Genomic DNA, 27,027 nt, shown 5'->3' on the forward strand with positions numbered 1-27,027 from the left:
AGATGTGTAATAGATGTTTTCTTCCCCCCCCCCCCCCCCCCGGGGAAAGAGTCTATTGCATTAATTAGATTCTCAAAGAGGTCTGTGATAACTGCTCTCTAAGGTGAGAAGACATAGAAAGACAACAGACAGAAACAAAAAGGCAGTCATTTTTAAAGTAGTTGATTCCTACAAAATAAAATTCAAACTCTGTCATTTAAGGCCCTTGATTATTCATTTCCATCATAGTCACACTCAACTTTTGCTTACTAATTTTTACACATTCTTTACTTCAGCCAAACTATTTTGCTGGCTCTGTTCTTTACTTGCACTGTTCCTTTAGCCTGGAAGACTTTCCCTCAACTCCCCATATCTAATTCTTTCTTTACATTCTCTTGCTTAAATGGCAACTTTACATGAATACATTTCTTTCCAACTGAAGATAATTGGCCCCTTGCTGAATTTCCATAGTATTTTATGTAGACTTGTGCCTTCTTTTTAAGGCATTTGTCACTCTTCTTCTTTTAAGATATTTATGTATATATTTTATCACATCCATTGGACTAAAGATCCTTGGGATTAGGACCTATGTAATAATTTATCTTTGTTTCCCCCTTCGTGCCTAGCATAAGGGTTACATCATCAGTAAATATTCATTGAATTAATCAGTACTTTTAATTATACTAAAGCAGGGACTAGAAAATACACTCATGTCCCTAGTTAGTTTTTCCCTATCACTTTATACTAATTTTTGGATATAGATAAAATGAATCAGTAAATATAATAAAATATAGCATAGAAATTAAGTTAAACCATGTTTCAGGCCTTATGCTAGGTACTGGAGATACAAAGATTAATTAGCTATAAATCCAGTCTTAAAGGAACATATGATCTCCAGGGGGCGATACATATATTCAATAAATAATTTTTGTGAAGTATGAGATACATAAATATATGTGGCATATGTACTTAAGTTCAGAGATGGGGCTATTGATGTGTTCAGAGATGGGGTAAGTGTTCATACAGAGATAATGTTTGCCCTTTTGATTTGGTGGTATTCTCTAGGAAAATAGGCAGGAAAGGCATTTTAGGCCGAAAGCATGTACAAAGATAATTAAGCACAAAAGGATATGGAAGTTGAGTATTGCTAGAATGTAACTTGTAAATAGTGGGAGTGGCAAAATACAAATTGGTGAGGGAGTTAAAAAAAAATGAAGGGCCTTTGATGCTATTCTAAAGAGTTTGGTCCTTAGGTCATGGGAATCCATTGAGAGATTTAAACAGAGAAGTTAATTCATTTATACTTGCATTTTATTTTATTTTATTTATTTATTTATTTTTTAAAGATTTTTTATTTATTCATTTGAGAGAGAGAGAATGAGAGAGAGCAAGCACATGAGAAGGGGGGAGGGTCAGAGGGAGAAGCAGACTCCCTGCCGAGCAGGGAGCCCGATGCGGGACTCGATCCAGGGACTCCAGGATCATGACCTGAGCCGAAGGCAGTCGCTTAACCAACTGAGCCACCCAGGTGCCCCTATACTTGCATTTTAAAAGTATATCTGACAGCAGTATAGGGAATAGATTGAGGAAGGACATGAGTAAATAGCCATTTACTGTAATCCAGAGATAATGAAGAGCTGCACCGATGAAATGCTATAGATGTAGAGGAGAGAGAGCATTCAAGTCTTATTTAGAAAATACAATGGGTAGGACTTAGTGCCCAGATGGATGTGGTATGTAAAGGAAAGAGTGATCTTTTCATAGAATTGAATTTGTTTTGGTTTTAAAACTTAGTATATGTCTATCTACAAAACTAATTTTGAAAGCATTTTAAGCAGGAGAAAGTAGAAATATAAATATAGAGAATTTGATATTTGGCATTTTTTAAAAACTACTATCAGTGGGAACTAATATAGAAATTTGGGGATAAGAGATATCCATCTCCCTTTGGTGTGTGCCTGGTGGGACTGCATTAGTGAATTTGATTACATAGTAATTGAATGATCACCTTCATTGGTAAAGACAAAAAACAATTTTCTTCTTTCATGAGTATTTTTAGCTTGATGAAACACTATTTATACATTTTTTATACAGATTTTTGTGTAAATCAACGTATCATCACTTGCTTTTGCTGTTTATGCTTCAGGTCCAAGTTAATCATTGTTTAATGGTCTTATGATGTTTGAAGGGATAATGGATGTAAAAAAATGTTTATCTAATTGAGGAAAATACATTTTTTAATAGATTTTTATGAAACCAGATTTTGCCTTGGACGATTCCTTAACTTTTAATTCAGTTTTACCATGGTCTCATTTTAATACTGCTGGTGGAAAAGGAAATCGTGATGCAGCTTCCTCAAAGTTGCTGCAAGAAAAGGTAATTTCTTTTTTACTCTTTCCATGTAGAAAACTGTATTCTAGTTAAGTAGTACCTTTGTGTGGGTTCTGATTTAGTTATTTAGTAAGGGCTATTTTAATTTCATTTTTATTGTTACTGCCTTCAAATCTTAACTGATAAAGTAAAAGCATTTCATTCAATGGAAAACAAGTTGTGCTGGTGAAAAAGGAAAAGCTAATTGTTGGAGTGCTTCTTATCTAAAATAGCAGTTGATGGAATTTCAGTTTAAAGGATGTATTAGATAACACAATTAATTGCTTTACATTTATCCCAAACAATATATTGGCTAATTTTGTATTCTTTATGAGTGAAGCATGGAAAATCAACTTTTGCTGAGGTACCATTTTTCCTTATTTCCACATCGCAAGGATGATTATTTTGAAGCAAAAATACGATAGTTGAAAAATACAGTATTGTATTAAAAATTGTATTAAAAATACAATACTATAGTTTTTGGTTTAAAAGACTATAATAAGAGATGAGGAAGGACACTGTATCATACTTAAAGGGTCTACCCAACAAGATCTAACAATTGTAAATATCTATGCCCCTAACATGGGAGCAGCCAATTACATAAGCCAATTAATAACAAAATCAAAGAAACACATCGGCAACAATACAATAATAGTAGGGGACTTTAACACCCCCCTCACTGAAATGGACATATCATCTAAGCAAAAGATCAACAAGGAAATAAAGACTTTAAATGACACACTGGACCAAATGGACTTCACAGATATATTCAGAACATTATATCCCAAAGCAACAGAATGCACATTCTTCTCTAGTGCCCATGGAACATTCTCCACAATAGATCACATCCTAGGTCACAAATCAGATCTCAACTGGTACCAAAAGATTGGGATCATTCCCTGCATATTTTCAGACCACAATGCTTTGAAACTAGAACTCAATCACAAGAGGAAAGTGGAAAAGAACTCAGAGATGTTGAGAGATAATGCCTGAAGTTTGAGCTATAGGTTGAAGAATCTAAAAGTTTAAAAAGTGGGAGAGAAATGGAAAGATAATGTAGCCCAAAAAAATGCATATGCAATTAGAAAGGAAGAAAAGGCAAATCAAGTTTTAGGAGTCCATATTTGAAATTAGAAAGCATATTTAATATATGTTGCTCTAGGAATTAATCTTGGTTGTGTTACAAATAAAATATGTGTGAACTCTTTTAAGGCATTTGTCAACCTTTTAAGAGGAAAATATATTGGAAATAAACTGAGTTTTACAAATTGATAAAAGAATAATTTTTGAAATGTAAAGTAAGCAGCCTTGAAAAAACATCCCAATGAATTCTAGTATTTTCTGTAATTTGTGACTGGATCATGAATCTGTCATTCACAGATTCTTTTGAGGCAGAGTGGTAGAGTAGAAAGAGCTTCAGTTTTTGGGTCAGACAGACTTAGGTTCAAATTTTAGTTTTGCCACTTACTAACCACATGACTTTATTCAAAGTATTTAATGTCTCTGAGCCTCAATTTCCTCATCTGTAAAATAAGAATACTAATACCTGTATTCTAAGATTGTTAAAACTAGAAAATTATGTATATAAAATACCAGTGCCTGGTATATAGAAGGAAGAGGTCAATAAATGTAACTATAATAAACTTTTAGTCAGATGAGTGATGTGTGTTGGTGTGGGGATTAAGGAAATCATTCTCTCTCAGATTTTAGAACTTCTGAAACTAGATTATAATCTCAGATTATTGTGGGGTACTCTTACTTTCTAGAAAATAGTTGGTGTTTGGAGGGCGGTAATAGCAGGAGCAGAGGAAGAAGGTAAATCGGCTTCGTCTACTCTTTTGTCTTACATTTATTAACCTTTCATCTCCCTTCCATTTTATTATGCCCAATATCAAGAATCCCATAATCAGATAGTTCATTCAATAGGATTTAAAATATATGTAGAAATCCTGTATCATTTTCAGAAAGTATTTGGGTAGTCAAAGAAGGTAATCTTATAATACTCCATGATTTTTTTTTTTCCTTCTTAAGCTGAGCCATTATCTGGATATTGTGGAAGTAAACATTGCTCACCAGATCTCTCTACGTTCTGAAGCATTTTTTCATGCAATGACCTCTCAACACGAATTGCAGGACTACCTCAAGAAAACTTCCCAGGCTGTAAAGATGCTTCGAGATAAAATTGCACAGATTGATAAAGTAATGTGTGAAGGATCACTACACATTTTAAGACTGGCACTTACCAGAAACAATTGTGTTAAAGTGTACAATAAACTCAAGTTAATGGCCACTGTACACCAGACTCAGCCTACAGTACAGGTGTTGTTATCCACTTCTGAATTTGTTGGAGCATTGGACTTAATAGCAACAACACAAGAGGTTCTACAGCAGGAACTTCAGGGCATTCACAGCTTCCGGTATGTCCTTTAAGTAAGCTTTTAGAAATAATGTTAGAAGTTTTTAAAGAATAAATTTTAGTGTATAATGTTAGCTGGGGAAGTGTGAATGTATGTAAGTTACATGAATATTTTTTCTTACAGACTGATCTGTTTAGTAATGTTATCATTGTGATATTTTAGTCTTAGCAATACAAAAACTGTAAGGACCAGTATTTACAGAAACATTTGAATGGAGAAACAAAATTAAATTTTCTGGTAGATGGTACTAATGAAAGGCCAGTCACAACTTTGAAAATAATATTTTCAAAATGTTGAAATAGTTTTGTGTCAAGTTAGTAGATCAAGGTGCAGGAAGGAATACCAGTATATCTAAAATTAAGTTCATTTTAAAAGTTCTTGATAGGTTTTAAATTTAATAATTATTAAATAATTATTTAATAATGTAATTATTATATTTGTATATAACAATCATTCGATAATTATTAAAATTCTCATTTGCAGTGTTTATCACATTGCAAAAAATTCCATTTGGTGATGGAAAACACCCAATTTTTCCTACGTTCTTATTTTGAAAATATTTTTAACATTAGCATTTTAGTTATTTATTTTTTATTTCTTTTATTTGACACAGAGAGAGCGAAAGAGGGAACAAAAGCAGGGGGAGTGGGAGAGGGAGAAGCAGGCTTCCCGCCGAGCAGGGAGCCCAGTGCAGGGCTCGATCCCAGGACCCTGGGATCCTGACCTGAGCCAAAGGCAGACACTTAACAACTGAGCCACCCACATGCCCCAGGGTTTTAGTTATTTTATGTGAGAGCATGTCAAAATGTTTAATTTATAGATAAACCAGGTACAGGCCATCAAAATTTCATTCAGTTAAGCAGGCTTGCAATATCCTTGTAGAAGTCCCTCTCCTGGAAAACCCATCCAAACCTTATACTACTAAGTGACTATAAAGAAGTTGTATGGAAGATGTGTTCTGTAACTTAATAGATATTTAATACATTCTGGAAAAGTTAGCTTCAAAATAAATTTAACCGAATTATAAATTCTTGTTGACTAAGGATAGGTAATTGGAATATTTATTTAGAATGCATTTTTTAAAAGGTGGCCCAAATTTAATGACATAAATGATTGATTCATTCATTCAAGAAATGGTTATTGATCACCTTTACATATCAGACACCAGGCAGATTACTGGGAATATGGTCATGAACAAAGCAGAGATGCTCTCTACTCTGTTTTTACAATTTATTTGGTAGAAGGAAAGAGACAGAAATGACTGTGTTGTCATCATACAGTGCAATACTGTATGATGATGAATGTACAGATTGTTATGGAGCTCTAACCTTAGGGGAGGAACCTAATCTAGATTTGGATGTCTACAGAAAAAGTTTGAGTCACAAGCCTCTTTGAGAATCCATTGAAAGCTGTTGATTAGATCGTCTTTCCATAAAAATATACCTGTACCTAAAATTTTACAATTAATTTTGGGTGGATCATAGTTCTTTGAAGCCTACTTTGGTTTCCTAGCATGGACAAAATGATTTTTAGTTTCCCTTTTACCTCTGAAATTTTAAATATTTCTGTTTTTTGAATGAATGGAATATATTTTTATTTTTTTAATTTTTAATTTTTAATTTTTTAAAAAGATTTGATTTATTTGAGAGAGCACACAAGCAGGGGTGGGGGGAGAGGGGCAGAGGGAGAGAAGCAGACACCCCGCTAAGCAGGGAGCCTGATGCAGGACCCTGGGATCATGACCTGAGCTGAAGGCAGATGCTTAACTAACTGAACCACCCAGGTTATTTTTATTTTTTTAAAAGATTTTATTTATTTATTAGAGAAAGAGAGTGGGGTGAGGCAGAAGGGGGAAGGAGAGGGACAAAGAGACTCTGTGCTGAGTGCAGAGCCCTACGTGGGGCTCAGTCTCACGAGCCTGAGATCATGACCTGAGCTGAAACCAAGAATCTGATGCTTAACTGACTGAGCCACCCAGGGACCCTGGAATATATTTTTTAAAATAAACACTAATTTTGTCACTACTTTAGAAAAATTGACTTCTGTAATGACAGAAGTTGTCTTTCACTTGATTTCACTAATATCATGAATGTTGATAAATATTGGGAGCTGATTCTATAGAGTGCTTTTATCCTCTGAATAGGATAGCCCTGAGAAATAAATCAAAGATTGGTGGCACCTGGGTGGCTCAGTCAGTTAAGTGTCTGCCTTCAGCTCAGGTCATGATCCCAGTGGGGTCCTGGGCTCGAGCCCTGCATTGGGCATAATCATTTTAATAAACTAAGAACACAGTTTACATCACTAATGCTGATAAGTAGGCAAGAGACCTACAATACACACTATCTTAATTGTGATGCTGAGGTAAGGACATTCAAGTGCAGATGTAATACAGAAGTCTCACTGTGGGCCTAACAAATATCTGAACCTTGGTATCTTGCAGATTTTGAAATAGAAAATCTTCAGTTACTTTGAAATTCAGGGATATAGTGTTACTTGCTCTTTCTTATTGTAAAGGTTTATGTAGAAACTTTCAGTTTTCATTATTGTTAACTTTTTTTTCCTTACTACTTACTACCACCATTATTCTATAACCACCACCACTATAAAACCTAAGAACACCTTTTGAATGGTGCTCTGTACCAGGTACTGTGCAAAGTATGTTGCATATGTTATTTGGCCCCCTCCACCCCCCAAAAAACCTCTATAAGATAAGTAATCTGATCCTCATTTTAATAGATAAGGAAACTGAAGCATAGAAAGTCTTATTAGATAACTTGCTCCAAGTCATACAGCAAGTTATAAAACAGTAGAGTTGAGATTCAATCCAGGTCTCATCTGACCTGAGAGCTATGTATGCTTTTTAATATATTCGCTTTAGGATTTATAGGACCTCAAAAAAATCACTCTGAACATCAGTGCTGATTTTATAGTACAGTAGATGTTAAATCGTGGGCAATCGGGTTATAAGTTGGCAGTTGAGTTATAGGTTCACTGAGCCAGGACCTACCATAGTAATTGATAACAATTAATGAAACTAGTTTGTTTTCTAGTCATAAGACTTTTTTTTCTTTTTTTCTGGGGTTGGGGGGAGAAAAGGTGGAAAACAGAGTTAATTGTAAGTTCCAGCTTATTATGGTTTCGTTCATCAGAGGTCACCTTGGGATTCCACTTAAGGGATTTTTATTATTGGAAGTTATAAAAAAGTAACATAATCTTTGATCCTGATATAATCTCCCATAATTTAGATCTTCAAAACAATATAGTAAGAAGACATCTGCATTGTATGCTCTGGGATAAAGTCAAAAAGCCGATGTGCTGCTATTTGATGAAACTAGTATTACAGTACAGTTTCTCTGATAAAAGCAGCACAACGGTCATTGTAGTGAACATACAACTTACTAGAAGGTCTGAATTAATGTACACATTGAGACATATCAGAGTAGAAAGTATTGGAATTGTTCCAACTTATTTAGCTAGATAAATGAACCTAAATACTTTTTTCAGAATGTGGTATTTTTGTTACTTGTTTCAGTAGATTTATCACTCTAAATTACAGTATGTGATTATTAGTATACATAATTTTAAACTGTTAGCACATTTATCTATTAAATATTTTTGATGTGGTTAATAATGTGCAGGCCATTATTGCATCTATTGTCAAAAGTCATCAAGAATGTAAAAAAAATAAAGATAAATAGGTGACTTGTAGAACATTATAATTCTGGGAATTTTGTTTAAGGATTTGTTTAGACAAATCTTTATATATTATCATATACCTGTGATTACATAATAAATACTATTTGGTGTTAGTATTGAGATTTATATCTGTTCTTTTTTTATTGTATTTATTGGACTTTAAAATTAATTTAAGAATACGTAAAATGAAGCTACTGAGTTATTTAATGTAGTATCTGAGTCATATAGAACCTCACATTTAAGTTATGCCAAAATGACAGTTTTATTATTCTGATGTCCAAACATCAGTAGATATTGTCATCTAGATTCTCACCATAATTCTTTGTTGGGATTTGTTGAAGACTATTCATACCTGAAGGTGACATATACCTGAGTGTTAACCTTTAGTCTGTGTTGAAAAGGAATCTATGATCTTCATAATAATCAATTGAGAACCATTAAAGTAATGTGTAGATTTATGTCTTACTCTGTTGCTGCTTTTTAAAAAACTTATTGAAAATTCAAATATACACAGAAATAGGAAATTATATGAAGAGAGTTGTATGAAGCTCGGTAAACCGTGTATCACCTGTGAGTTATCACCTCACAGCCAACTTTGTCTTTTCTATCTGCCCTACTCCTAGTTTATTTTGAAACAAATCCAAAACATCATTCTACTTCATGGGCAAATATTTCATTATGTATCTTGGAAAGATAAAAATATTTTAAAACATAATATTCATATTTTCAAAAAGCTAGTCCTTCAAATTTTCTTGTCTCAAATTTATTTTTTATAATGTGTTTATTGAAATCAGGATCCAAATAATTCTATACATTGTGATTGGTTAATACATTTCTTTCTTTTTTTTTTTGGTTGATATATATCAATACCTTTTGATATATACTTCCCCATTCTTCTCATTTTCTCCCTTTCAAGATATTTACTGAAGAAATTGAGGTATTTATCTTATAAAGCTTTTCACAGTCTGGATTTTGCCGACTGCATCCCCAGGTTTAGCATGGTTTTTTTTTGCCTATATTTTCTATAAACTGGTAGTTAGACTTAAAGGCTTGATTAGATTTAAGGTTTACTTTTTGGCAGGAGCACCTAATAGATACTGGTGTGTATTTCAGCCAAGAGGCATATATCTAGGGGAGGGGGTAGGCAGTGTTAAGTGGGCTTAAGGAGGGCACTTGATAATAATGAGCAGAGGGTATTATATGCAACTGATGAATCACTAAATTCTACCTCTGAAACTAATAAAAAATACAAATACTTATTTTATCTCAGCAAAAGAGATGATGATATTGTAACATTTCACTAAGGCATTTATATTTAAGTAAAGGATCAAATTCCAAATCCCCCCCCCCAAAAAAGAGGTATATATCTGGTTGTCTCTCTTTTTATGATATTAGCAGCCATTTGATGATCATTGCCTAGATTTATAATCTCATTATGGGTTACATATAATAATGATATTCTAATTCTATACTTCCTTATTTATTAATTGGAATAGTTCTGTAAAGTGATATTTCTCCATAACAATTTGGTAACACTTAAGGACAGTTCTTACAAGGAGAGACAGGATAAAATCTAGATTCCTTTTTTTTAATTTAGCAGTTTCAAAAGTAACGAATTGAAAATCTAGCATCTTCCAAAGGTAACTGATGATTTTGAAAAAATACATTTTTATAAACACGTGAATTTACATATATTGGAAGTATTTAAGTTTTTTGCTGTTTTTATTTTTGTCGACATTCAGATTGTTATGTCTTTTGTAGGAACCTCCTCAAGTTCATTTTTGTGGCATTTTACATGATTCCAGGAGCTTTTGATTGATAGTTTTCTTACTTTGTGTTATGATTAGATGTTCATATTATACATTTTCTGTCTCAGACTTGTAATCCACCATTTTTCTAAGGAGCAGTAGTTTTTTTTAGTAGGAAATGGTATTTAGAAATTACAGTCTGGGTACCAGAGGTGTTCCTTGCTATTAGATTGGTCATTATCTCTAGGCCTTTGTAGTGGACAGAGCTAGAAAATAGGTTTTCCTTTTTAAAGAAAAAATATGAGTTTGTATTGATATTTCCAATTTAAATTCAGGGCCATAAAGTTTTTACTTCTTTAATCTTATATATGTATACAGGCTGAAAACCGTGGCTCCTAATGACCCTAACATAATTACTCATTTGTCGTATCCCACAGTATACATAGAGTGCTCTCAGAACTAACGTATTATTGCTGCAAACATGGAGGATTTCTTTCTCTTCTTTTCCTCAAGCTATAGCCTTGTGGGATAAATGGATAAATTTCTATGTTTTAAAGTTACTTGAAATAATTCCTCTTTGTATACATTTGGTGCTAACTTGATGTGCAGTTAAATTCATTTGTTTCATTCACTTTTGATATTTAAGGGTTGAAGTTTTTAAATACAATGTTGTGCTATAACTATGTTAAGTAGTTGAGTGGTTCCAAAGTCAAATCTCTGAAACAAAGGATATTCAAAGAAATTTAACTTCTCTCTGGTTCCTTCCTTCCTACCTACCCTATAAGTCACCATTTTAAAAAGTTTTAATTTATATTTACCCGTCATCCATCCAGCCATCTCTCTCTCTGTCCCTCATCTTAGATAAGCATTAGTATACTGTATTACTTTTCTCTGCCTTGCTGTTTTCACCTTTACAGTATACCCTGGAGATCACTCTACAGTCTGCCTTCTCAATGGGGGCTGTCAACCTAAGATAGGTGATAGCCTCCATTGAGGCTACAGATATATAGCCTCAATAGGACAAGAATTGGTTCTTGAAGGGTGAAAAAAAATCGGATGTTATAATGGCTTGTGGCCCTCCAAAAGGCCAAGGTACATAAACAGATATACACTATATTTGTGATATTAAGTATATGTGTGGGGTGATTAGGAATAAAAATGTCTAAAAGGACTTGGGGCAACAGTGAAAAAAAAAAAGATTGAGAAACTGCTGTGTAGCAGTATATAGTATATTCATTGGTATTCCTCAATTCTTTTAAAAGTGTATAGTGTCTGTTATAATATAGTCAACTAGCTCCCATTGGTAAACATTTGTGTGGTTTCTATTCCTTTGCAGTTATGAACAGTGCTGCAATGAATGTATGTTCTTTTTGTATTTTTGAGTGTATCTTTGAGACAGATATCAAGAAGTGAGATTCCTAGGTCAAAGGTTAATTGCCTATGTAATTGTGCTAGACCCTGCTAAATTTCCCTTACGGCAATGTTTTAGTTTGTACTAGTATGTTCGAAATTAGCTTATTGTGAGATGTTGGTGCCATTTATGAGAATTTTATTAGTCTTCTAATTAACTATAAGAAATATAATTTTCATATTGCAAAATGCAAGTTTATATGTTATTTCACTTATCAGATGTTTTTCAAAATTATCACTAAACTGCTTACTAAATATGCTGTTTATATAAGAACAATGGCTCTGTCTAAAAGGTCACATGATTTTAACTAGTCTTTAAAAATGTGCTGTATCTGGTCTTACTAAAGACAGTTTCTGACATTAGTTTTTCAAGTAAATGGCATATATATATATATTTTAAATGCTTTTTATCAATAATGTCTAAATTTAAGATAAAATTGAAATTTAGACATTTAAATATACATGTTTTGAAATTGCACCAAAAATAGAGCTTTAAAAATTTTTTAATAATATTTAGGGGCGCCTGGGTGACTCAATCAGTTAAGTGTCTGCCTTCGGCTCAGGTCATGGTCCTGGGGTCCTGGGATCGAGCCCTGTATTGGGCTCCCTGCTCAGCAGGGAGTCTGCTTCTCCATCTCTCTCTGCCTGCTGCTCTGCCTACTTGTGCTCTCTCTCTGCCTCTCTGTCGGATAAATAAATAAAATAAAAATTTTTTATAATATATAAACAGATTTCTTATTGGCCTATTTCACTTAATTTTTGAAATACTTTGGACCAACTAGATTACTCATTGTTTTTATGAAGCTGTTAGATTGTATGGTGAAGATCCCTTCATATATGAAGGTCGGTGATCCTTAGGGCTCTCCTGAGCAGGGGCTGCATGGGATCATTCTTGTCATTTGGATACTGCATGTTTTCTCTAGGGAAGGTGTTCCAAATCCCGTTAGTAAACTATATTGCCTTAACCACCCACACAACTTTGCCCATCTGATTAGAGTCCTTCTCCAATCCTGTGTAGGATCTATAAATATTAGAGGTAGATTAAAAAGGAACATTATATTTTATGAGAAAAAGTTCTAAGGATAGACTGTTGCTTAGTATTTTTATATTTTCAATCTTGTGTTTTATTGACTTTCAGTATAATGACCTGAGGGAAATTGCACACTAACTCTGAGTTCATAACAGAGATTGAATTGAGTCAGTCTGTACCTGTAGTCCTTCAGGTATTTATATCCTCCCCGATAGGGCCATAGTAGGCACTTGTATTTGTGGTATAAATGAATGGCTGGGGAGCTGCTGACATTGCTATTCAGTAAATGGTTAATTAGGAAGACTTAGAATATCTGAATAGTTTGTCTGTGAAAAGCAGACAAAAAAAGCAGTCACGAAATTCCTAAACCATGTTTTCTACAGTACATTTAAGTGTTTGGAGGTTAAACATGTAAAGAAAAAAAGAATTTGACAGATGATATGAAACTATCACAGTTATTTTTATTAAGTTAACAGATTCCATTTTACTCAAATATCACATTATTGCACAAATACTGTCAGCTAGAAAAGTTTTGCCAACTAGTTTCCTTGATTGTGGAGGAAATTGAGTTTTTAATGAATATATGTGACATTTTCCTCTTCCTTTGTAGGCATTTGGGATCACAACTTTGTGAATTAGAAAAACTGATAGATAAAATGATGATTGCAGAATTTTCTACTTATTCTCACAGTGACTTAAACAGACCACTGGAAGACGATTGTCAAATTTTAGAAGAGGTATGTGCTTTGAACTGTGGATGAAATTGATGTCATTGCTTAGTGTTAATTCCTAACAGTCTTAGTTTAGAACACATTCTTTCTTCTCAGATTATAGTCAGCAAAATTATCTTAAAGTTTCAAACTCAATCACACTCTTATGAAGTCCTTCACTAACTATGTGACTTTAGCAAGCACCATAATTGTTCATTATCCTGTGAAGTTAGAGAATAATTTTATACCTTAATTAGAAATTGGATTTAAAGTGAGGTCTTATGTAACTTACAAACCAAGTTTAAAATATAGATAAAGGATGAATTAACATATATCCATGTGTATGTATGTATTAGAGTATGTCTTTTATAAAAGTGATCAATATAGTAATTTATCAGTCATTTACAGTCACTGAGCCCGTTATGAACATGTTTTATGCATATGCATATACAAATACATCATATCCAGGCTTCCCTTATCTGCTAACTTTTTAATGCTGATTATTGCCAAGAACTAGTAAAGAATCCAGAAGCCCTGATAACAGCCTAAGTAAAGAGATTTTTGTATGTGTTAGTAGATAATCCTCCACAAATAGTCTAGGTCTTCATTTCAGTCTTCTTGACCCACTAACTAAAAAGCACAGGGCTCATCGAGTATTTATAGGTCATCAGGGTTTGAGAAGGATACTTTCTAACTACTTGTTGAAACTAGGCCAAATGTACTTAATTGTTTTGCCCCCAAACCAGCTTCATTTGATTCACTATAGTACATTAGGATTGACCTGTCTTAAAACACTGACTCCAATAATCTGATGACAAGATTACTGTGAAAGGGTTTTTTTTTTTTAAGGCTTCTAGAAAATACCATATGCAGGATAGCAGTCTGAGGATCAAATAATAAAAGCCATGATGTTGAATATTTCTACTTCTGAGTGAGATTATTTTATATTTAAATTGTGAAATTCCATGTTTTTATTTTAATAGGAAAGACTTGTATCTCTTGTATTTGGACTTTTAAAACAAAGAAAACTTAATTTTTTAGAAATCTATAGTGAAGAAATGATTATTACAGCAAAGAATATCATTAAACAGGTAATTGTATGTTTTTATTTAATATATTTTGGTCTAGAATCTTTTTATTAAGTTCATTTTTACATGATCCTAGTGATAATATATGCAGTTATAATAGTAACATTTTCTCATTTATTTAAAAATTCAAAATATGGAAATATAGGAGAAAAAATAGTCTTACCAGCCAAAAGATTATCACTTTAAGAATATTTCTAAGTGTAAATTGTTACTGATGTTTTTCATTGTTGCTATCATACTATATATGATTTTGAATTGTACATGTATTTCTGTTAGAATCATAAGATAAGCATTTTCTCATATAAGCCCTTCAGAAACATCATTTTTGATGGTTGTGTAAAATTCCATCAACATTATATTATGCCTTCCTCTCTGTTGAATATTTAGGCTGTTTTCAGTTTGGTATTGTAGAACACTATGACATCTTTGGTATAAAGTTTTGTTGGGTTTTTCCATAATTAAGACTATTTTCTTATAGCTAATTCCTAGAAGTGGAATTATTGGTCAGAGAGTGAAAAGTGTTTTTAAATTATTTGACAGAACTGAATTGCTTTCTAAAAAGATTTTACCAAATACACCCTCACCAGCAGTAGTTAAACGCTTATTTCCTCTTATCCTTATCTCTCAGAAATGATAATTGTACACCAAAATCTGTGTGTTTTTTCAGTCTTTCCTCATCTTTGTTTTGCCTTTTTACTCAGATATGTATCATTAACAAAACTTCAGGTTTTCTAAATATGAAAAAGAACAATTTTAAATATATTAGGCTTAATTAATCATTATCATTAGGTTGAATGTACATTTCTGAGTTTTTTTTTTTTTTAAGATTTTATTTATTTATTTGACAGAGACACAGCGAGAGAGGGAACACAAGCAGGGGGAGTGGGAGAGGGAGAAGCAGGTTTCCCGCCGAGCAGGGAGCCTGATGTGGGGCTCGATCCCAGGACCCTGGGATCATGACCTGAGCCAAAGGCAGACGCTTAACGACTGAGCCACCCAGGCGCCCCCATTTCTGAGCTTTTAATGTTTAAATAAAACAAGCAAAAAAAAAGATTATAATTACCCCATCATTTACCTCTTTCAAACACTAAAACATTGTGTTTCAAAATTGTTACAACAACTTGCAAAAATTGTTGACAGTAGCTACTAGCACTAAATATATGCATATATTATGACTCAGCAGTTCTGCTCCTAGGTATTTACCCAACAGAAATGCATACATAAGTTCACCAAAGACTGCACAAAATTTCATGGCAGCACTATTGGTAATAAAAAACTGGAAAAACCCAAATTCTTTTTTTTTTTTTTAAACCCAAATTATATCATCAGTAGAAAAGATAGAGTTTTGGTATATTTATATGACTGAATACTATACAATAATGAGAATGAATAAATCACATCAAGCAACATGGATGAATATCACATATATAATATAGAGCCAAAGAAACCAGACACAAAGGGGTATACACTGTATGATTTACACTTTTGTAAAATTCAAACATAGAACTAATCTGTGGTATTAAAAATCAAAGTAGTAGTATCTTTTGGGAGGAAGTAGTGACTAGGAGGGGAGCACGAGAGGTGCTTACTGGCAGTGTTCAATTTCATGATCTGCGTTCTCATTATACAACTATAATCCTTTATAAAAAATTACTGAGCTATGAACATAATTTGTATAATTTTCTGTATGTAGTACTTCTAAACAAATTTTTTAAAAACTGCTGTTGTAATTCCTAGGATTCTCCTGAAGTCTAAGCATTTTTTAAAACTTAAACTGTTGTGTATATTGCAAGAAAACATAACCCCCCAAATGAATTTCTTTTGGAATTTTAATATGTGGCTTATACCTTGTTCCTAAGAATTATAGTTCTGGGTGTTGTTTTGTTTGTTTGGTGTATGGTTTTGAATAATTTTAAATAGTAGGGGATTTTAATTAATACAGTTCAAGCATACCCTGGAATAATTATTTAATAGGGTAAGGATATACAGTTTTTCATATACCTTGAGGTGTATATAAGAGACACAAGAGAAGTCTGGTAAAATGATGCTCATAGTCATTGAGGTCATTTTTTTTTCATTGAGGTCATTTTTAGTATAGAAATGAGCCATTTAGTACTTAGAATCCTAAAGACATTAATTTTTTTTTCTTAAATTTTGCAGTGTGTGATTAATAAAGTTTCACAAATAGAAGAAATTGACACAGATGTTGTTGTGAAGTAAGTATAAATATTAGGTTGGGGTTATCAGTCAGGGAAAAGATGACACATTAGAATAATCTAAGGAGGATTTAGTTAAGGAATTATTTACTAAGGTTTGAACAGAGTGTAGGAAAATTACAAGTGACAGTGCAGGACCTTTAAGGGACAGGGATGAGAACAGTTAGTAGGATTCAGAAGGAGGACACTTAGTAGTTGGGGGGGTGGGGCGGGAAGAGCTATAGTAGTTGGAGTGATCTTCAGTGCGGGAGGCAATTGTCCTGAGATAGCCTCTCAGGGAGGGAGATGGAGCTATGGGTACCTTTGCTCCTTCCAGTCTTCTGTAAGGGCTTCTCATTGGCCAAGCCCAGCAGGTCAGCTTCCCAGGCAGAGAGGGGATGGAGAGGATACATTGTAGATACGGAGGAGGGAAATTGAAGATAATCCATCTCAGAGGAATAGCAGTGTTAAGTTTAAATTATTTAGCTATATAATTAAAACCCAGCTTCTAATTGGCTTTGAGAAATTTGAATACATGATTTTGAATTGCCTCATGCCTATCTATAATTTTTTGTTTTCACCCTTGAAATTCCTATTCTTTCATTTTGAGAATAATGATATTTTGTAACTATGAATTTTATTTCATATAGATACCTAAACTTTATTAACTGGCCCAAGATACGAATAGCAATATGGATAACTCTGAAACTTCTCTGGGCCAAACTCCTAGAATAAGGATTGAGGAGTTTTAATTTCCACACTATTACTTAGTGAAAATTCTGTTTCAGAATTAGTTAAAGCAACTGTAGCAGTGCAGGAGTCACTAGTAGTTGGAAAAATTAAGTTACTGGGATTCTGTTAAAAGCCCTATGGACATAGTCAGTTATTTTTAATTTTCTTCCCTATGAAATTTTCTCAACTTAAATAGAGAAATTCCTGTATCTCAAGTATAGAATTATCTTTTGAGAGTAAACTCCTAGCTGCCCAAAGATAGTCATTATATTTGTTTGAATTTTTTTTTTCTAGGCTTGCAGATCAGATGAGAATGTTGAATTTTCCTCAGTGGTTTGATCTGCTAAAGGATATTTTCTCTAAGTTTACAATTTTCCTACAAAGAGTTAAGGTAAGCCTATGTGATTATCAGTTTGTCCAGGATATCCCAAAAAGTAAGTCTACTTTCTAGATATATAATATACATACAGAATCAAGTTAGGAAAAAAACACAAGTCTTTGTTTTGTAATTTTTCTAAAGAGGCTTGGTTTCAAATAAGATTTGAAGTGCTTCAGAGTATTTGATACTCTGTAATTTTGGATGATTTATTTTATATTAAAAATATAATGCTTACTTGGCATGAAATATTATACAGTAATGTTTCCTCTTGTGATTTTGTGATTCTTGAATCTCTCTGGATTATCTAGAGGTACAATATTGTGAAACACTCAAAAATCTTCCAAACCTTGTGTAAGACTGATGAATCACAGACCTGTACCCCTGAAACAAACAATACATTATATGTTAATAATAATAATAAAAAAATCTTCCAAACCACTTATTTTTTCTAGAAATATTTGATGTTGATATAATGGTATTTTTTAACCTATAGTTCGTGTGTAAATGGCTCTACTAATGTCTTTCATTATAGGTTTTTATTTCACTTTTTATCTGGGAGTCAATCAAGGATTGTGCATTACATTTAATTATTCTCTTTAGTCAAATCACTCAATTTTAAGCCACTCGGTATAAGGAAAAGAACACATGCCACACAGCATTTTTCAGAAGAAAAGATGTCATAGACTAATACATTTTGGTTAGAATTACCAACATGTCATAACTGTGCTTTAATAAGATAGTCATTAGGAATTACTGAGTCTAACAGGCTGTTTGTGAAAGTTGACATTCTTTGAATTATCAGATGTCAGTATTGTGTTACATGTGCTAGGTAACATCCCTGGCATCTCCTGAGTATCCTGTTAAATGGTCTGGAGGACTTTGGTAATTATCTGTGACATGACTTTTCCTTATCAACATTGGAGTGATGCTAAGTCATGTGTATAACCTTTCTGAGTGGGAAAAATTTTTAAACACTTGATTCACTGTACTTAATTTAGACTTCTACCAAAATGTTGATCCCATGCATCGATAGCGATAGATAGCAAACCTGTATCCGTGGTTTGCTCAATAACTAGGCCATGTTTTCACGTTTTCCTATATTCCCACCATGACTTCATCACACACAGTTCTATTATTGCATGTCCGTGATGTATCAAACTCTTACACTGCAAATTGTAGAATTGGCCAGCTTTTTGCCAGTAATTTTTTTAAATTTAAATATAATTAACATACAGTGTTACATTAGTTTCAGGTGTACATTATAATGATTCAACAATTCTGTACATTAATCAGTGCTCACCACAATAAGTGTACTCTTAATTCCCTTCACCTATTTCACCCATTCCCCTCCCCATCTTCCCACTGGCAGCCACCAGTTCTCTATATTTAAGAGTTTGGTTTTTGGCTCTTTTTTTCTTTGTTTTTTTATATTCCACCTATGAGTGAAATCATATGGTATTTGTTTTTCTCTGACTGACTTCACTTAGCATTATGCCCTCTAGATTTATCCATGTTGTTGCAAATGGGAAGATTTCACTCTTTTTTATGGTTGAGTAATATTCCAGTGTGTGTGTGTGTGTGTGTGTGTGTGTGTGTGTGTGCGTGTGCGTGCACGCGTGCGCGTGCCACATCTGCTTTATCCCATTCATTTATGGATGGACACTTGGGTTGCTTCCATATCTTTTTCAGTAATTTTTTTTATAGCTATTTCACTTTTAGGTTCTGTATCAGTTAAATTAAGCCAAAATTTTATTTGATGTATGTGCAGTATGGGAACAGTGATTTATCATAGTTTTAATTTCTCATTTTCATATTTAGACCCCTTAAGCTAATACTTCTGTAAAACATCTTTGACGATGATATATAACCTATAAATATGGTACTTTTTTCTTTGAAAAAAGTTTGTGATTCTGTAAGGATATGATTTCCCTGAGAAAATAGTGTTAATTACAAGCTGTTCATTTTTAATTGAGAATTTTTAAATAACTGCAAATTGGAAAGAACCCAGATGTCTAACAGTGGAGGAATGGTAAAAAGTAAATTATGCCTGGTATATTCATTACCATGGAATATCATGTAGCCGAGGATTTTTAATGTTGAGGAAAATGCATACATTATAACATTAAGTGAAAAGGCAAAATATAGACCTATTTATATAGTATGATCTCAGCTATGTTAAAAAGATTTATTACCTCTTCATCTTTGTAGAATAAAGAGATAGTTTGTCTTTTTGATAGTTATCCTTTGCTAGTATAATTTAAATTTATTATTCTTTTTTTGTTTTTCCTAAATTTTCCACCAAGAGATGTATAACTTTTGTAATCAGAAAAGGTTGTTTTGGGGGCGCCTGGGTGGTGCAGTTGGTTGAGTGTCTGACTCTTGGTTTTGGCTCAGGTCATGATACCGGGGTTGTGGGATTGAGCCTGGCATCAGGTTCCACATTCAGTGTGGAGTCCGCTTGGGATTCTCTTTCCCTCTTACTCTGTCCCTCCCTCACACATGGACACATGCATGCTCTCTTTCTCTCTCTCTCTCAAATAAATAAATCTTTAAAAAAAGAGAAAAGTTGTTTTGTTTTTTACTAGTGTTTACCACGTTACAAGAACAAAACTATTTGAAGTTTGTATTTACCAGTATACAAAGGTTCCAATTTCTCCATATACTAACACTTGTATTTTTTTCTTTTTTTTATAGTATCCATCCTAATGGGTATGAGGTGGTATCTCATTTTAGTTTTGATTTGCATTTTTTAATGATCAGTGATGTTGAGCATCTTTTCATGTGCTTATCGGCCATTTGTGTGTCTTCTTTGGAGAGATATTTTTTTTGTCCATTTTTTAATCAGATTTTTTTTGTCGAGTTATAGGAGTTCTTTATATATTATTATTATATATATATACACACACACACACACATATATATATATATATATATAATTATATATATATATATATATTCTGGCTGTTTAACCCCTTACCAGATATGTGATAGGCAAGTTATGTTTTGTTTAGTGTAAGCTATTTAAGGTACTTAATATATATATTTTAGGGAGATTTCCACTTACAAAATCAATTAAAATACAGAACACTATTCCTAAGCTTTAGGGAACCTATTTCTCTTGAGTAGTTCTTTTTCACAAGTCATCTTTACTGTGTGATAAAAGATTGGTAGAAATTTTTTTTTTTTTTTTAAGATTTATTTATTTGACAGAGCACAAGCAAGGGGAGCAGCAGAGGGAGAGGGAGAAGCAGGCTCCCCACTGAGTAGGGAGCCTGACACAAGGCTCCATCCCAGGACCCCGAGGTCATGACCAGAGTTGAAGGCAGACGCTTAACTGACTGAGCCACCCAGGTGCCCCAACGATTGGTAGAAATTCTGATACGCGTGACTTTGGCACTCGTTTATAAGATGTTCAAAAGTACATATGCAAAATTCACTTTTGGGAGTTTTAGGTACATGTTATTTTAAGTCATTTAAAAATGTATCCTGTTTTCTTATAGGCAACGTTAAATATCATTCACAGTGTTGTTCTCTCAGTTCTTGACAAAAACCGAAGGACCAGAGAATTGGAAGAGATTTCACAACAGAAGAATGCTACAAAAGACAATTCACTGGACACAGAGGTGGCTTATTTAATCCATGAAGGCATGTTTATAAGTGATGCATTCAATGAGAGTGAATTAACACCTATAGCAATCGACACTACCTCTCAAAGAAATGCATCTCCAAATAGCGAGCCCTGCAGCAGTGATTCGGTATCCGAACCAGAATGTACTACTGATTCTTCATCCAGCAAAGAGCAGACATCATCATCTGCTACTCCAGGAGGTGTGGATATTATGTGAGTATGGTGACTGCTGCCAACTTTACAGGACTTTGAGTCCTCTTCTTAATGGTTTCAGTAAGATTGATTATTCAGTTTATTGAAAAACAATATGAACTTCGGTATTGGAATTTAACAAAAATAAATATTATGAAACATATCTTTTTGAAAATGTATGGAATATAAGAAGGTGAGCATTGGAAGTAATTGAGAATTGCAGAATTTCAAGGCTGGAAAGGAACCATTTAATTAAATGCCTTATTTCAGAGAGTTTAGTCAACTTTTTTAAACTTACTAGTGGCAGAACTTGTCCTGGAATCAGGTCAGCATCACCTTGTTTATTTTTCTTTCTTCTACTATGATACCTTTGTATTTTGTACATAGTGAAGATCTTTTTGATTTACAGGTTTTTTTGGTCTTTTTTTTCATGAATTTCCAAGTGGATCACACCATCTTTTCAAACATGACTTTTTAAAATGTCTTATTTTGAAATAATTTCAAATTTACAGAAAAGTTACGAGAGTTGTACAAAAAAGTCATATATCCTTCACCTTGATTCCTCATTTCTTAACAGTTTACCACATTGCCTTCTCTCTCTCTTCCTCCCTTTTTCTCTTTCTTGCTCCCTTCTCTCTGTCTCTCATGTTAATGCTTTTTTCTGAATCATTTGGCAAAAGGTTGTAGATGTGATGTCCCATTATCTCTATATTCTTCAGTGTATATTTCCTAAAATACAAGAATACTCTCTTAAAATAACTACAGTATACCAATTAGAATCAAGAAAACATTGATATGGGGCACCTGGGTGGCTCAGTCCGTTAAGCATCTGCCTTCGGCTCATGTCATGATCCCAGGATCCTAGGATCGAGCCCTGCATCGCCTTCCTGCTCAGTGGGGAGTCAGCTTCTCCCTCTGCCCCTCCCCACTGCTTGTGCTTTCTCTCTCTCTCAAATAAATAAATAAAACCTTAAAAAAAAAAGAAAACATTGCTACATTATTACCATCTAATCCATAATCCCATTCAGAGTTCACCAGTTGTCCCAATAATCTCTTGTATAGAACAAAACAAAACAAAGCCAATAAAATCTTTCTGATCCAAGAACATAGTTTGGATTTAGTTATTGTTAAGAATAAGAATTCAGTATGTACTTTTTTCATTTTTATAGAAGTCGGCTTATGTCCCAGGGGCTTATATAGGTTGTAGTTATAGCATAAAGTCAGCTATAATACCTCCTGTCCCCACCAAAAAGAAAACACTGAACTAGATAATAATACAAATATTTTTTCTCTGTTCAGGCTAATATTTCACACTTACTGGTTAAGGTGCAGTCTAAAACTATCACAAAAGGTGTAAAAAAAACTCTATAGCTTAAACAGTATAGAATTTTGTTTCTCTTGCATAAGAGTTCAGAGGTAGGAGGTCCACAACAAAGAATGCAGCTCTGCCATTCTCATTTTGTAGCTTCCATCTCTGTCTAAAGAGGCTGCTTCAGCTTTTATCATCAAATCTGCATCCCTAGCAGCAGGATGGAGAGGATAAAGAGCTCTTAACTTTTTTTTTATTATGTTAATCACCATACATTACATCATTAGTTTTTGATGTAGTGTTCCATGATTCATTGTTTGCTTATAACACCCAGTAGTCCATGCAGAACGTGCCCTCTTTAATACCCATCACCAGGCTAACCTATCCTCCCACCCCTCTCCCCTCTAGAACCCTCAGTTTGTTTTTCAGAGTCCATGGTCTCTCATGCTTCGTCTCCCCCTGATTTTCCCCCCTTCATTCTTCCCCTCCTGCTCTCTTCTTCTTCTTTTTAAACATATAATGTATTATTTGCTTCAGAGGTACAGATCTGTGATTCAGCATTCTTGTACAACTCACAGCGCTCACCATAGCACATACCCTCCCCAATGTTTATCACCCAGCCACCCCATCCCTCCCACCCGACACCACTCCAGCAACCCTCAATTTGTTTCCTGAGATTAAGAATTTCTCATATCAGTGAGGTCATATGATACATGTCTTTCTCTGATTGACTTATTTCGCTCAGCATAATACCCTACAGTTCTATCCAGGTCATTGCAAATGGCAAGATTTCATTCTTTTTGATGTCTGCATAATATTCCATTGTATATATATACCGCATCTTCTTTATCCATTCATCTGTCGATGGACATCTTGGCTCTTTCCACAGTTTGGCTATTGTGGACATTGCTGCTATAAACATTGGGGTGCACGTACCCCTTCGGATCCCTACATTTGTATCTTTAGGGTAAATACCCAGTAGTGCAATTGCTGGATCATACGATAGCTCTATTTTCAACTTTTTGAAGAACCTCCATACTGTTTTCCAGAGTGGCTGCACCAGTTTTCATTCCCACCAACAGTGTAGGAGGGTTCCCCTTTCTCCACATCCCCGCCAACATCTGTCATTTCTTGACTTGTTAATTTTAGCCATTCTGACTGGTGTGAGGTGATATCTCATTGAGGTTTTGATCTGGATTTCTCTGATGCCAAGCAATGTTGAGCATTTTTTCATGTGTCTGTTGGCCGTTGGATGTCTTCTTTGGAAAAATGTCTGTTCATGACTTCTGCCCATTTCTTGATTGGATCATTTGTTCTTTGGGTGTTGAGTTTAAGAAGTTCTTTATAGATTTTGGATACTAGCCCTTTATCTGATATGTCATTTGCAAATATCTTCTCCCATTCTGTCGGTTGTCTTTTGGTTTTGTTGACTGTTTCTTTTGCTGTGCAAAAGCTTTTCATCTTGATGAAGTCCCAAGAGTTCATTTTTGCCCTTGCTTCCCTTGCCTTTGGTGATGTTTCTAGGAAGAAGTTGCTGCGGCTGAGCTCAAAGAGGTTGCTGCCTGTGTTCTCCTTTAGGATGTTGATGGACTCCTGTCTCACATTTAGGTCTTTCAACCATTTGGAGTCTATTTTTGTGTGTGGTGTAAGGAAATGGTCCAGTTTCATTCTTCTGCATGGGGCTTGGGTCCAATTTTCCCAACACCATTTGTTGAAGAGACTGTCTTTTTTCCATTGGACATTCTTTCCTGCTTTGTCGAAGATGAGTTGACCATAGAGTTAAGGGTCCATTTCTGGGCTCTCTATTCTGTTCCATTGATCAATGTGTCTGTTTTTGTGCCAGTACCATACTGTCTTGATGATGACAGCTTTGTAATAGAGCTGGAAGTCCGGAATTGTGATGCCGCCAGCTTTGCTTTTCTTTTTCAACATTGCTCTGGCTATTCGGGGTCTTTTCTTGTTCTATACAAATTTTAGGGTTATTTGTTCCATTTCTTTGAAAAAAGTGGATGGTATTTTGATGGGGATTGCATTGAATGTGTAGATTGCTCTAGGTAGCATTGACATCTTCACAATATTTGTTCTTCCAAGCCATGAGCATGGAACGTTTTTCCATTATGTGTCTTCCTCAATTTCTTTCATGAGTATTTTATAGTTTTCTGAGTACAGATCCTTTGCCTCTTTGGTTAGATTTATTCCTAGGTATCTTATGGTTTTGGGTGCAATTGTAAATGGGATTGACTCCTTATTTTCTCTTTCTTCTGTCTTGTTGGTGTATAGGAATGCCATTGATTTCTGTGCATTGATTTTATATCCTGCCACTTTACTGAATTCCTGTATGAGTTCTAGCAGTTTTGGGGTGGAGTCTTTTGGGTTTTCCACATAGTGTATCATATCATCTGCAAAGAGTGAGAGTCTGACTTCTTCTTTGCCGATTTGGATGCCTTTTATTTCTCTTTGTTGTCTGATTGCTGTGGCTAGGACTTCTAATACTATGTTGAATAGCAGTGGTGATAGTGGACATCCCTGCCGCGTTCCTGACCTTAGGGGGAAGCTCTGTTTTTCCGCATTGAGAATGATATTCGCTGTGGGTTTTTCATAGATGGCTTTTATGATATTGAGGTATGTACCCTGTATGCCTATACTCTGAAGAGTTTTGATGCAGAAAGGATGCTGTACTTTGTCAAATGCTTTTTCTGCATCTATTGAGAGGATCATATGGTTCTTGTTCTTTCTTTTATTAATGTATTGTATCACATTGATTGATTTGCAGATGTTGAACCAACCTTGCAGCCCAGGGATAAATCCCACTTGGTTGTGGTGAATAATCCTTTTAATGTACTGTTGGATCCTATTGGCTAGTATTTTGGTGAGAATTTTTGCATCCATGCTCATCAAGGTATTGGTCTGTAATTCTCCTTTTTGATGGGGTCTTTGGTTTGAGAATCAAGGTAATGGTGGCCTCATAAAACGAGTTTGGAAGTTTTCCTTCCATTTCTATTTTTTGGAACAGTTTCAGAAAAATAGGTATTAATTCTTCTTCAGATGTTTGGTAGAATTCCCCTGGGAAGCTGTCTGGCCCTGGGCTCTTGGTTGTTGGGAGATTTTTGATGACTGCTTCAATTTCCTTAGTGGTTATAGGTCTGTTCAGGTTTTCTATTTCTTCCTGGTTTTGGTAGTTGATGCATCTCTAGGAATGCATCCATTTCTTCCAGGTTATCTAATTTGCTGGCATAGAGTTGCTCATAATATGTTCTTATAATTGTTTGTATTTCTTTGGTGTTGGTTGTGATCTCTCCTCTTTCATTCATGATTTTGTTTATTTGGGTCCTTTCTCTTTTCTTTTTGATAAGTCTGGCCAGGGGTTTATCAATCTTGTTAATTCTTTCAAAGAACCAGCTCCTAGTTTCGTTGATCTGTTCTACTGTTCTTTTGGTTTCTATTTCATTGATTTCTGCTCTGATCTTTATTATTTCTCTTCTCCTGCTGGGTTTAGGCTTTATTTGCTGTTCTTTCTCCAGCTCCTTTAGGTGTAGGGTTAGGTTGTGTATTTGAGACCTTTCTTGTTTCTTGAGAAAGGCTTGTATTGCTATATACTTTCCTCTTAGGACTGCCTTTGCTGTATCACAAAGATTTTGAACAGTTGTGTTTTCCTTTTCATTGGTTTCCATGAATTTTTTTAATTCTTCTTTAATTTCCTGGTTGACCCATTCATTCTTTAGTAGGATGCTCTTTAGCCTCCATGTATTTGAGTTCTTTCCAACTTTCCTCTTGTGATTGAGTTCTAGTTTCAAAGCATTGTGGTCTGAAAATATGCAGGGAATGATCCCAATCTTTTGGTACCGGTTGAGACCTGATTTGTGACCTAGGATGTGGTCTATTCTGGAGAATGTTCCATGGGCACTAGAGAAGAATGTGTATTCTGTTGCTTTGGGATGTAATGTTCTGAATATATCTGTGAAGTCCATTTGGTCCAGTGTGTCATTTGAAGTCTTTATTTCCTTGTTGATCTTTTGCTTAGATGATCTGTCCATTTCAGTGAGGGACATGTTAAAGTCCCCCACTATTATTGTATTGTTGTCGATGTGTTTCTTTGCTTTTGTTATTAATTGCCTTATATAATTGGCTGTTCCCATGTTAGGGG

At 34.3% G+C, this 27,027-nt stretch overlaps 1 protein-coding gene across 6 annotated transcripts in view; it reads left to right on the plus strand.

Annotated features, from left to right (window-relative positions):
- VPS54 (VPS54 subunit of GARP complex) overlaps positions 1-27,027 on the plus strand; it is a 91,284-nt gene that overhangs the window by 33,136 nt on the left and 31,121 nt on the right. For all 6 annotated transcript variants that reach the window (XR_004300298.1, XM_032410858.1, XM_032410860.1 and 3 more), the window contains 7 exons: positions 2,224-2,355; positions 4,381-4,766; positions 13,261-13,387; positions 14,344-14,451; positions 16,609-16,664; positions 17,670-17,766; positions 21,255-21,595. Coding sequence is in view for 5 of the 6 variants with exons in the window: in XM_032410858.1 (XP_032266749.1) it covers positions 2,224-2,355; positions 4,381-4,766; positions 13,261-13,387; positions 14,344-14,451; positions 16,609-16,664; positions 17,670-17,766; positions 21,255-21,595 (1,247 nt within the window). In the remaining variant the exon portion in view is untranslated. The remainder of the gene's footprint in view (positions 1-2,223; positions 2,356-4,380; positions 4,767-13,260; positions 13,388-14,343; positions 14,452-16,608; positions 16,665-17,669; positions 17,767-21,254; positions 21,596-27,027) is intronic.

The sequence above is a fragment of the Phoca vitulina genome, unplaced genomic scaffold, assembly GCF_004348235.1.
Source record: "Phoca vitulina isolate PV1807 unplaced genomic scaffold, GSC_HSeal_1.0 scaffold12, whole genome shotgun sequence".
NCBI classification, from domain to species: Eukaryota; Metazoa; Chordata; class Mammalia; order Carnivora; family Phocidae; genus Phoca; species Phoca vitulina.